Genomic DNA, 14,026 nt, shown 5'->3' on the forward strand with positions numbered 1-14,026 from the left:
ATTACCCCATCACCATTTCTGGAGCAAAGAGAGATCCCAGTATTTATTCCCAGACAGGTTTACAAGCACTTACTCTCTAAGATATCTACCTCTATCTATTTTCACATTCAGGTATTTTTTGAGCATGATGTAGTTTGCATTACTAGTAATCCTCAAGGAATCTCACTGTTGAGTTTCTCCTTGAACCTTTGTACGCCCTTCCACATTGAGAAGGACCTTTGCAAATAATCTTAAGTAAGTAGTTCTGTGTGATGCAAAAGAAAATGGAAATGAAAAACAAATACTGTTCAAGATTAAGTACCATTCAGGATTATTTTAAGTTTAAAAGAAAGTACTTCAGAGAAAAAAATAAATACTGGACAATTCTAGACTTTTATGTGCTGCAAACTGTAAAAACTTCAATACCAGGGTTTTCAGAATAACTTATATAGAGAATAATTTTTTTCTTACTTTTACACCTTGATGCCACAGCATATGAAGTGATATATTCTAAATACTACAATAAAATAAATGTAGGGTATTTTTTTAAGGTGCAGACAAGTGTTATGAATTCTCAACAACATAAAATAAATTTTATTATGTCATCTGTGATGATAAAAATAAATTTGTATAATAAAATAGGTATCTTATAAACACAATTTCTTTTCAATTTCCAGAGAAAAGTAGTCAACATTACTAGTTAAAATGCGTAAATTACTAAATATATTCAATCTTGAAAAAAAAATCACAGTAAAGACTATTATTACAAGTCATCTAAAATGTAAAAATTTGGTAGTATACTTTTCTACTGATACCAAACCCGCTGTAACAGTAACTCCAATAATTCTGTATTACTTTAGAATCTTTATATTTACCCACGCACTGGAATATTCATATTCCTTGCAGATTTAGCAACTTCTTCAAACTTTTCTATGCTTTCTTCAATTGAACAATTAATATTCATTTTGCTAAAAGATTCAGATGCTGCGCCAAATACTGAGACTTCTGTAGCTCCTGCTGCAATCTAAAAAATACATTTCAATAAAACAGCATCATAACACTATATTAAAATATTAGATCAAGCACTTAATTCTGTACAACACTCCAGAATTTTAAAGTACATTAAGTATATTATCCATATCTAAAATATAAGTTTAATTCAAATTTTTTTAAGCTATCACATACAGACAGATTGAATCAAATTTTGAGTTCATTCACTATGGCTATTTCCTTCCTCTTCTCAGCAGTTAGGCAAACATGTTTTTAAACTGATCAATGATAAAGGTAATAAGATGCAGGAAATTACATGAAGCAACTATAAAAATAACAATTATTGATACTTATATTTATTTTTCAGAAAAGGGAAAGATCATATATCAACTCTGAAATATCCATCCCCTGCACAATGTCTGTTCCTCCCGAATGCCAGGAAGCCATTTCCATTCTTGGGAAAGTTCTCTGTGGGCATGTGCCCAGAAGCAGCAACAATAACTAATAGCGATTTCTTTGTTAGAGCCAGCTCTAGGATCAAGGGCTCCACTGGTTTTGGTGTCACGGTTGCTATGGATAATATGGAAAATGTGTATGTGAGAGCCTGCTGAGAAAGTCTCAGAGCAAACACCAGTCTAGAAAATGTGTAAATGTGGGCAATTAGCCTGAGCTTGTACTGAGTAAATCAACTAACATAAGGCAAACTAGAAGGCTGAAAGACAAATGATAGGAGAAGAAAATATTTAATCTTAGGAGAAGAGTTAATTAATTCTCATTCTCCAGTGAGAATAATACTCTTGTTCTATGAAAAGGGATGAAGATTTTCCCCTTTAGTCTTTGCTTCTGCAGGATAAGGTCTAAGCTTCAGCAACTCTTACGGGGACAAATATTCTTTCAAACAGAGGGGGGAAAATATCATCAAGAAAGAATGCAGGAATCACCTACAACTATTTCTTAATTGTTTTCCTTTCATTATATTACCAAATACAGTATCAAGATATACTGTATACATATATAGCACAATTAATTCTACTCATACAAGCTACCATTGAGACAAAGTCATGGCACTATAAGCTGACTATTGATAGCTAAGCTGACTATGCACAGGATTCTGTTTTAACAGAGATTTCATATGCAGTATAGGAACTGAATGATAGACTACACCACAAAAATCCACTAAGCAGTACACTTTCCAAATACAGTTTGTCCTATATCAGGACAGAAGCATAGAAGTATTAAGAATTTTCAGAAAACAAAAAAATGCAAAGATATGACTATCAATGTTTATGTTTTAAGACTGAACTGCTGTATTTTCACACTTCCAAACACTTCGAGTCTATAATTTTGAGTACTTATTTTGTATGAACTGAAATAATTTAAACTTTCAAACCCTACCAAAATGAAATGCAGAATTGCTATAAAGCATTTTCACATCCTCATTCTTCTTCAGTACTTTCTAATAAGAAGACACTCTTCAAAAACTTTTCTAGGGCAAACTTTTCATGTCAAAGAAGAAGGAACTGTCTTACTTTTTATATACAAGCATCATTTAAAGGAACTTAAAAAGACTGATCATCACTTCCATCAAAATATACATACGTAGAGCGTAATATCACTCTGTAAATTTGCCCATTTTTCATAATGAAAACTGAGACTTTTCAATTACCTTATTTCTAAGATTAAATAGCTAGTTTGTGGTTCTGAACTGAATATCTATGAAGGCACTTACAGCAGAATGAAAACCTTGAAGATTAGGCGTGAGAACCGGATACTGGACTCCAGGATGCCGCTCAATGCCCCTCATTACTTCTTTGTGATCTGCCATCTAAAATACATAAATAATTTGTATTGATCAGCAGTCATTTTCTGATTTTATACAGCTAAACAGAAAGTGGCCTAGACTGTGGGTTTGCCTTCATTACTTTTACAGTGTATACAAAAAGTCTAACAACATAGGGGTTAAACTGATGTTGCACAAGTACTCCTTTTTAAATTTCTTCACTTTTGAGCATTTGAGTTGCAATCTTTTCAGATCTCTATGATTATAGAATCGGAGCTACGATCTCTTTTTGTGTGTATCTGTAAAAATATAATTTGCATCATAAATTGACAGACTTGTGATCATGCTGTTCATCAATTGTTATAGCAACTTTAACCTTACTTCACTGGACTCAACAGATGGAATTAACAGAATAACTGACATTTAAACAACATCCAGATCTTGAAAACTTCAGCACTCTGATAAATGCAACTTCACAATGTTAAGCATAACTGAACTTCAAATACTCAGATTGTAATCAGCATATTTGAAAAGACTAAACACAAGTCTATCCCTAAAAAAATATAGCAAAATCCAACTGTCTGCATAGTGTAGCATTTTAATATATTTAGAAGTTTCTTTCTAAAGAAGAAAATACTTCTTTACTATAGCAAAGGTCAGAGCATTACTTTATTCAAGGATTTGTTTTCCTTAGTCTCCCCTCACAAAAGAAACTCTGCCTTTTTAAGATACTTTTACATTTTTCTCATTCACACTCAAGATTAAACATACTACATGTACTAATCAAGATGAATGAAAGACTTATTGATGTAATACAAAACAGGTTATTTAGGTAAGCACATTTTCTTGAAAGAAGTGGATGGAAAATGAATATTTTTCAATGGTGTGCATTCCTGAAAACAACACAGCTAATAAAACATATCCCTCTTATTTCATGTCTTAAAGATTTTGAGTTTTAAAAAATGAATAGCATTTAGTTTTTAAATTAGCTCTCATAAAAGCAAATCTCTCGAGAAAACAATATTAAAATGGATTTCTGATTCTTTCTGCACTGGTGAAAAGTCATTTGAGAAGTACCATATGAAAAGATATATGAACTACAAAGCTTTCATTAAGTCTTACTTTCAGCAGATACCTTATTGATAGCTATGTAGTACCACAATTTTAAATACATGATATTAAATTACACCACATTATTAACTGAGAATACTACTGGCAACCTGGAATCTTCCTGTCACTGGCTTCCTACTCTTAAAATTAATGGATTGAAAATATCAGAAAAATGCACGTATGCCTCCTCAAATGTAAGCCCAATGTATCTATAAGGAAGTGGATAGCAAAAGTGTCTAATAGCCAGACACAACTAACTTCTCATCAGGAAACAAGTGATAGCACAAGGCAACTTTTTCTATCTGCTTCTACTTAAACTAAATCAGTCTGGTAACTGCACAAAAAAACCCTTTTTTAACACATCAATTTTTAACAACTTTTCCTTAATTTAATATAATTAGTATCTACATTTCTCAGGACAAGGAAGAATGTTTGAAACCAAATGATTCATTAAATGGCAAACACTGGAACTAAATCCACATTTCACAATTATAGCCTGACTTAAAATACACTAGAAAACCAAAATGACACTTTTTCAACGAGTATAAACCTGCCAGATCCAAAAAAATATTATATGTATTAAATTTGTCCCATTACTATTTTTCCTGTAAGTAAAATCCCATCTTTATACATATTTCACGTTACAAGATTTTAAATTGTAATAAAATATTTCTTTTCCAAATTTCTTTTAAAATAAGCTTCCTAAAGGTAGGTATTTATAATTTTTGGCCGTTTAGGTTATAGGTGTGGGATCCTGTTTTACATGGCACCTTGCTACTGTGGAACTTTTTCTTGTAGCTTTTTTCAGTAAAAAAATCTCTGCCAAGAACAACAGCGGATTGGAAACCATAAAAAAACTTTAAAATACTAAAAAAAGAAGTGAATGAGTGATCTAAACATAACCGTGAATTCTATTCCCATGACCCATGAAAAAAAAAAAAAAGGACTAAAGAAAAGACAAAGTCAAGACTGCACTCTCTATCAATGCAATATAATCCTATTTTTTAAATAAAAACACATTTTAAGCACAAATTAAGCCATTAAAACAAAGTGTTTAGACATGACAAACTCATGCTAAATTTGGTACTTCTAATGGCTCACAGGAAAAGGAAATAATTAAACAAGAAACGAAGAAATACACCTTTGCTTTAGACTTTCTCTTCTAATGTTTAAAAACCTACATAAGTCTTTGTTGCAGTTACTGACAAATTTTGATGACATTTGGAAAATCTTAACTTGGTCACTTTTAACAGATACAATATCATTGTCCCTGCATTCCTGCCAAAGAAATTCTGCATTGTCACTCTTCCCCTTACCTATTATCCTTCCTCTAGACTATTCCCTCATGATCCCGAGAACACTGAAATAAATCAAAGGTGTCTCTCAGCGTGCTGTACAGTTTGCTTTGCTAACTCATGAATAGTGATGACCATACTATGTTTTTCTCAGATAAAAGCTGTAAAATACAGTCCAGGCCCTGGATGTACTCTCAGTTTAAAACATAAAACTTTATATATATTTTGACAGATGTGCAACAAACATTGTTAAAAACTGAAGTATTTTCTCAAATTAATTAGTTTCATGTTTTAATTTGTAAATAACTTGAGATCCTCACTAAATATAAAGCATTCAAATGCTTCTGTGCAAACAAGTGTGTAATTTCATGAAAAATAGTTTAAATTATATAGACAAGTATTTCCTTACTTATATAGACTTACTTCCTTCCTTGCAGGGAATAACTAATTTGCACAAACAGGACCTACACAGTATACTTCAGGACTAAGCCCAAATTTGCAATGTTAAATCTTACATGAAAAACTGGCACTCCTAATGCCAGTTCAGTTTTGCTGCTGATTTCAGAAAGGCTAGTGTTTCTGCTAAGTTGTACCAAACACAACAATTTTGAACAAATAATGAGCAAATTATTATGATTCATCAAAACTCAATGTGGCTGCTGATAGAGTGCTAGAACTGCAAAATAAGTAGCATGCCTAACTACTATTCCATATAAAAAGTCCCAAACTTAGATCATCCAAACATATTTCCAAATGTGGAAAACTACATTTCATTTAGGGAAAAAGAAAATAAGGTATGCTACTTTCCTTTTTTACATCAGTGATTATTAGTTTTAGAAGAGTAGAAAAGAAGCAGTAACATTAAATTATATTAATGATTTGTCATCATCCCAAATATCTAGTTACAACTGAATGTCACATAAATGGAATGGCTTTTAAATTGAAATAGTTCTGAATGGAGATGATTTTACATACCTGAGGCACCCATTTGGATGAAACAAAACTGGTCACTTCTACTACAGGCAGGCCTGTTTTGGAAAGTCGGTTGATTAACTCAATTTTTATATCAGTTGGGACTATCACCTACAGACATGGAGAAATACTTTAGTAAAATATTTCATATGATAAGAAACTTTTGTAAGTGAAATGTTCTCAGTACATAATCAATACTTTTTTTTTTTTTTAAACGAACTCCACTCACACATTTTATCATAACTCTACTGTTTCCTGACAGTAGGAAACTTCTGCATAAGGCAGGCACTAGGCGGTATACACAATCCTACTCCATTTTCTGTCCATCACAAAAGAGACACTGCTGTGTGACTGGTTATAGGTCTGGCCTTTAAAAAAGTTACTTGTTACTAACCAAATACTAATCTAGCAAAGAAGTAGCAAAGGAAATAGTAACAATTCAACCAGAGGAAAATGTGAGGAAAAAGCTCCACAGCTGAGGCAGAGTAATTCTATTCTGTTAATACTATTAACATGTTTATATTAATAATATTATGAATAAATAATATTTATATTTAATATTACTATCGTAATACTACTAACGTGTTTGATATCAGTAACAATTATATATGTGAGCTTATCCTCCTGTTTGTGGAAACAGATGACTGTTTTGATACATGTACCCTACAGTCTCTTTCAATCTTCTTCCTTGCTTCCCTACCACCCTTCAGGTAAATAATATTATCAGAGAAGAGTAATACTTTTTCCCCATGTCAGTTTAGCAGGAAGCATGATTAAACCCATTTTAGTCTTCTATATTAGCACTTGGAGCACAAACACATGTTACAAAGATAGTTAGTGTTTCATGGTATTTACCAAGTACATCGTGACAGAATGCTATTCACTGACAAGACAAATTCCAGAAAAAGAAATGGCAGTTAAGTAACAGAAAGGCTAGTTAGCCAAGTATAGAAAGAAACTGTATGATTCAAAAGCTGAGTAAATAGGAATACACTTTTATTCTTATACAGAAAACAGTTATCAATATGTAAAAAAAAAGGAGAAAAGTTACCTTTTCATTTTGTAATCCATCCCTTGGCCCAACTTCTACAATCTTTATGTACTCAGGCAGTCCAGATGCTTGAGGTTCCTGAAATAAAAATCAATACTGAAACACAAAACAGTGGAGGTCACCAAGATCAAACATACAGCTTGTACTTGTCCTCTCATATGATTCTGGGTATAACGTCGTATTGTCAACAGGAAGTTAGCTCAGGGCATCTAAAAATCTGTGAGAACATCTTCCACACCTTGATTTAGGGAATAAAAGTCAAAAGTAGAAGTTAGCTGCGTGAATGCTCCCCTGCTCCTTTGAGGTCACAAATGTTTACTATAAAAATGTATATAGAACCATAAATGAACATTATGTTTTACAGTGAAAAATATTCCCATTTCAAAAATCTTCACAGTGAACAATCCAGTCCTCCAAACTTCTAACTGAATGTTCTCAGTTTAACTGAATAGCTCTGCAAATATTTGCAAGACTAGGCTATAAATCTGAAAAGAACATAGCAGTCAAGAAATGTTGAAGAGATTATTAATGAAAGATGAAAGTTACTCCTCTGAGGATGAAGTTTTTAAAAAAGGATTTAAAGGAGAGCAAGGAAGGCCTCTGGTAGATAAGAAGAATCTTCCAGGTGTAAGGGTAGCTCTGGAAAGGCAGGAAGCTGATGGGGACAGGAGGGAAGGAAGGCAGCAGTAAGGTCAAAGGGCTAAGGAGAGCATGGGGAACTGGAGAGGGAGGAAGAAGAAATTAGAGTAGAAAAGCAGATGAAGGGAAATGAAACTTCTTTTTTTAATATTTAGCTGCTCTGTTATTGAATCAAGTTGACAGGTGTGGCAGTTAATGTAAACTGGGTCTTTAAATCCTGAAACAGTTCAGAACACTTGGTTGGATTGACCCCCAAAAGCTGTGTGTCTTTAAAAATACATCCCATAGTCAGCTTGTGGTACTCTTCCTGTGCTCAGAGGAGTGGACAGGAGGGACACAGGCAGCCTTGCCAGGAGCTCTGGAGATGCCCTGTTTTCTATATTGTACTGAATACAGAAGCCAGACCAGTTCTCCATTCCAGTGTTTCTGAAAGCATGAGCTGGGATTAACATGAGCTACCTCTGGGTAGCTGCTCCACTGCACCCACCACCTCTCCCAGGAGTTTAACACCCCTGGAAGGATGACACTGTCAGCACACAGGGACAGCTCATACCCGTGGGAGTCGCAGCTCCCCCAAACCAAAGTCACTCCATAAATAGTCACACCATCCACAAACAACAGAAAAATCCGTATTTCATCCCTCTCTGGCTGGCATTATCAGGGTTGTTTCAACAAAACGGCCGCTAATTTCTCCTCACAGTAATGAAAAATGAGCATTCCTATGAGCACCTTTGGTTTCTCCCTGCATTCTTGGTGCCTGTGAGTAGTTTTCAGCAGGACTCGCCAAAATACTATAAACATATTTCAGAGCATTTACTGTGTATTTATCTGAGCCCAGTAAAAGAATGGGAACCAGCTGTATAGTATCTATTTGATCACATGGAACATCTGGTAAGTTGAAACTCTGTCAGGCCGTGCTAAGCCCACACCCGCTGACAGTATAAACCTACTTAAATGTGAAGGTAAAACCTTCACATCTGCTGCATATTGTTTCTCTTAAGTTATTTTCACAAATATGGCACTGCCTCAGCACTATGGGCATAAATCTGGGATATATCACGATTATCAGATCCTTCTTGTTGCAAGACAAATGCCACAAGTGTGTTATGAGTAAACCTGTGACTGGAAAATGAAGAAGAAGCTAAAGCAGATTATCCGAACCAAAGCTTAATTTAGAGCATGAAAAATGTCCATAAAACTTTGACAGCAAAAATGTTCAATTTCTAGGCCAAATCTTGTAAATCTGACTCTTTTCCTACTGTGGCAACACTTTTGTTGAAATCAAAGAGCTGTACCTGTCTTTACAGAACAGTTCACACAGCTACAGCACGTGCAGTAGCCATTCACGCAGCCGTTCAAGTGATACCCGCAGCCCGTGGATTTTCAACGGGACAGAAGTTTGGAAGGGACATTGCAGAAAGACATTCAAGTACTGGGTTTTATTTTCCATCTGTGATATTACAGACATACAATTTCTTTGAGCCATAGTCCAGGCCTCTCAGCCCCTGATTTTCTCCATAGCCATCCCGTCCACTAGTCAGTCCCAACTTGAATTCACTGTTCTTGAACACAACACTGAGAACCACATATGAGATGACTCCCACAAGGGTCACATAATGGAAACTCAAGGTAGCACTATAGACAAATCCATACATTCTTTAAACTAATGAACTGACAGCTTAGAGTAAAACTCAGAAACAAACTGGAGACTATAAGAGTACATGTACCATCTTCTGCTAAAATTACTCTAACATTTTTCTGTTCTCTGCCACAGAGTTGAATCAGAGGAGTAAAGGAGTACCTCTTCACCTGAATCTCACCTGTCCTATGAATGACTACTTGGTAATTAGCTGTTGGGACATTCTTCCAAAACAGAAATATGTACTTGGTAATGCCGTTGGCAAGAAAAAGGAAGCTACTTTCTGGGAAGTATTCTGATCACAGTGTCACACTTGCAGAATATTTGCACATCACTTAAATCACATCTGAAGAAATCACCTGAGCCACGAGTCACATGCTGCACCAGGCTCAACGCCATCTGCATTCGCTAGTCAAGCTTCAAACACACAGAACACACTGAAGTCTTTAAGAACTTGGGCAGAGTTTACACCCTTCTCTCTTTACTATCCAGATGGTATTAGACCTTAAACAGCACTTGGGTTTCGTGAATTGAAGAACTGAGTTCCCCAGACTCTAACTGGGGCATTTCAAATGTGCACCATGCCCTCGGGTAAGAGGAAGGATTTTCAGAAACAACAATAAGATAAACTTAGAGAACTTCAATACCTTCAAGTATGGCATTAAATGGCCTACAGATAATAAATAGAAAATATAAATAGAAATAAACAGAAAAATGAAAAACAGTTTTTATATTTTAAGAGAATCGAAAAAAGGTGAACTTTGCAGAAATACACATGTACTTACATTAAACACTAACCATGTCAGGTATATAATTTTGTCTCAGGAAAAATACTTACTGAATTGAACTATATGAAGTATTTTTATGTAATAAAATATAAAAAGTAGTTACAGCAAATACTTAGGGGTTACTGCTTATTGAATAATACAGTATCTCTGTTAAAAAGTAATGACTACCAAAGTATCATGTTTTAAGTATCAAAAAGGAAATAGTGGACATAAAAGACTAAGAGCCTGGAAAATTTGTTTTTCCATGTATCAAGCCTTGCCAAGGGAGAACAAAAAGCATATAAAACCACAAAAAAATTGCCTCCCTCAAAACAGAATGCAGCCAAAGAGTTTTTTTTTTAAAAATAGGAAAAGCAAAACCAAACCATTCAGCTTGAGACATCGAATGCCAAATTTCTGTATGGAAACATTCTCCTTTAACTATAAATAGCTGCAAATTCAAGTTTATTATAGAAAATCCTAGTAACTCTTAATTAGAACAGTATAATCTAGTTAAAATAACCATAAATGTAATTAAATTAAATAAACACACTTTTTTAAGCTCTGCCACTGCTTCACTACTTCTAGTAAAGGTGCTGAGGTTCCTTCAGCCTTCTGATTTTTATTCCATGAAGCTCATTCACATGGACAAAAATAGCACTGGTAAATATTACCCAGAGCTGCTCAAAAGTAACTGAAAGGTCCCAAAAGTAAGGGAGAAGAATCTGGAGATTCAGGCATTTTCAGTCTTTCTAACCAAAGATGAAGCTCTGCTTCCCTTTTCCACAAGGTAGTGGTCTGGCACAGAGGACAACTGAACAAAGGTAGGTCCATCTTGCACAAGGAAGAATTACTTAGGGCAGCAGTTTTAAACAAGGATCAGCAGGGAGGTGGCATCATAACTCCATATGTATATCTGCAATGACACAGACAAATGCCCAAAAGCCAGGAGAAGGTTATGAGATAAATAATATGACTGCTGGACGGAGAACAAAGAAAAGAGTGGTCAATCTTCTGAACACATAGATGTCTCTAAACTTTACAATACACAGAGGAAATAAAGAGGAAGAAATTAAAATCTTAGTACATAACCAAATAATGATTGAAGTGGTACTACAGAGACTTGTTTATATAGTTCACACTATTGGAAGGCAGAAATAAAATCTATTAATTCCTAAGTTAACTAGGGAGAAAATGGAGAAGATTCACCTGTGAGATATAAATACTATATACAGATATTCAGAAAACAGTGGGCACACCTGGTGAATATTCCTCAGTAAAGATAAGCTGAGTATCCATCCTGGAACTTCTGTTGCATGCTGCTAACATGACTGGGAGAACAGTAGCCAGGAAGGGACCATGACTAGAAAAACCCTCATCAACACTTGAGGATCTTTCATCAAGTAGATTTTTCTTAGGATATCACTGTATATGCATGAGTTGAATGGCAACACAGACATACCACAAACAAAGCAGTTGGAGTGCTTTAGACAACAGGACCAAATTTCAAATTCCAAAATACAAAATTCCATTGACATACTAGATGCATTTCAATAAAATCAATATATTAGAAACGCTTATGACTATCCATATCTGATGCTGACTGACTAATCAAAAGAATTTTTGCATGTTGTGTTTTACAAGTCCTATCATATTTCTCCATTGTAATAATTTTTGCTCCCCCCCCAAAAAGATTCTTGTAAAACTGAGGATAGAATGTACCTGGCTAAACAGCTCTACAAAAAAAGGACTGAGAAATTAGCAAACTGAAAATAAGTAAATAACACCATGCTCTCAAGAAAAAAAAAAAAATGAAATGGCAAATCTGATCCTAACCTATAAACTGAGAGGTCATAGACAAAATAGTAGCCTGGCACTTAAAGAGTATAAATACTGTGTCTAGTTTTGGACTTCCTACTTCAAAAAATAATTCAATCAAATGGAGATTGTCCATGGAAGGGCCAACTATTAAATGCAATTAATCATTAATGCAATAAATCATTACAGAATAAAATTAGTTTAAATGCAGAGTTAACTCATCCGTAATAAACCAAGTAATTGTTGAGGTCAGACCTGTTGACCTCTGAAGATCATCTAGTTCAAGCACCACTGCTCACAGCAGGGTCAACTGAAGCAGGTGTTGTGCAGAACCATGTTCAGCTGAGCTGTGAGCATCTCCAAGGATGGAGATTCCTGGGCAGCCTGTTCCAGCGTTGACATCCTCACAGAAAAGACTTTTCTGATCTTTTAGCAGAATTTATTGTACTTCAGACTGTGTCCATTGCCTTTGTCCTGTTAGTGGCTTTGTCTTCTTTACTGACCCTACTAGGTATTTGTACATATTGATAAGATGCCCTGACCCTTCTTTTCTCCAGTCTAAACACTCTCAGCTCCCCAAATGTCTTTTCATATGGCAGATGCTCCAACTCATTCATCATCTTCATGGGATGCCCTCTGCTGGATCTGATCAAGTATATTTATGACTCGTTTACTGGGGATTAAATCTGTAGGTATTACTTCAGTCTACCTTTTAAAATTTAATTTGTGCTTACAACTTTTATTAGAGAGTTTGTGTAAGCTCATGAAAGAGTAGTGATTTACCTATATCAGAAGATAATCTGAACTGACTGAGAATTCACTGTAGGGATTTCTACACTAAAGGAGCAGCCCTAACATTTCCATTGTAATTTTCATTAATTATTAAATTCTAATCTGCTAGCACACTTCTTAAATTGTTGCAGGGCTCTTCAAAATGAAAGTCATTCATATGAAAACAAAAGAAAGATGATTTTACAAACAAGGGAATTCAACTAAACTATAAATGCTTATGCTGCTGGAGTGGCCAGTTGTTTGATTTAGTCCTGTTTACAAGGAGGACTTTAATGGTAAAGGTAAAAGTCATAAAGTACTAATATATAATAGTATAATAATATAATATAGTAATAATAAATAATAAGAGAAACCTCTTTTATTTAGAAAATAGAAATTAAGATTTTTTAAAAAAAGAATTCTGTCAAGTGAGCAGCATTCTGATGAACCTGTAGTTCAAAAGGTAACAAATGACATTAATAAGGAATCCTCCAAAAGCGGAAAAAAAATGTTGTTAAGAATAATATTCTTAAACAAAACTAGAACATTCAAGTCACACTCAACTACATTACTGATGGACATAGTTATAAATTATAAAAAGCAAAGTACCATCTATATATCACTGTTCCTTTTGAAAATCCCTTAGGTCTTCCAAAGCTACAGAAGACAGGGTTTAAGAGTGGTATTCATAGAATCATAGAATCATAGAATAGATTGGGTTGGAAAAGACCTCCAAGATCATCAAGTCCAACCCCTGATCCAACTCCAAGTACTATATCATGGCACTTAGGGCCACATCCAATCTCTTTTTAAAAACCTCCAGGGATGGTGAATCCAAGACCTCTCTGGGTAGGCCGTTCCAATGCCTGATAACCCTCTCTGTAAAGAATTTCTTCCTAACATCTAACCTAAACCTCCCCTGGCAGAGCTTGAGCCCATGTCCCCTTGTCCTATTGTTGGTTGCCTGGGAGAAGAGACCAACCCCCACCTGGCAATAACCTCCCTTCAGGTAGTTGAGAGAGTGATGAGGTCGCCTCTAAGCCTTCTCTTCTCCAGACTGAACAACCCCAGCTCCCTTAGCCTCTCCTCATAGGACCTGTGCTCCAGTCCCTTCCCCAGCCTCGTTGCTCTTCTCTGGACCCGCTCCAGCACCTCAATATCCCTCCTGAACTGAGGGGCCCAGAGCTGAACACAATACTCAAGGTGTGGCCTCAC

General features: G+C 35.1%; 1 protein-coding gene across 4 annotated transcripts in view; it reads right to left on the reverse strand.

The window, feature by feature from the left end:
• HMGCLL1 (3-hydroxymethyl-3-methylglutaryl-CoA lyase like 1) overlaps positions 1-14,026 on the reverse strand; it is an 85,279-nt gene that overhangs the window by 48,935 nt on the left and 22,318 nt on the right. For all 4 annotated transcript variants that reach the window (XM_027644972.1, XM_027644971.1, XM_027644974.1 and 1 more), the window contains exons 2-5: positions 7,178-7,255; positions 6,130-6,237; positions 2,699-2,794; positions 855-1,003 (exon numbers count right to left, since the gene is read on the reverse strand). In XM_027644972.1, the coding sequence (XP_027500773.1) occupies positions 855-1,003; positions 2,699-2,794; positions 6,130-6,237; positions 7,178-7,255 (431 nt within the window). The remainder of the gene's footprint in view (positions 1-854; positions 1,004-2,698; positions 2,795-6,129; positions 6,238-7,177; positions 7,256-14,026) is intronic.

This window comes from Corapipo altera, unplaced genomic scaffold, assembly GCF_003945725.1.
Source record: "Corapipo altera isolate COAL_440 unplaced genomic scaffold, ASM394572v1 2, whole genome shotgun sequence".
Taxonomy (NCBI): domain Eukaryota; kingdom Metazoa; phylum Chordata; class Aves; order Passeriformes; family Pipridae; genus Corapipo; species Corapipo altera.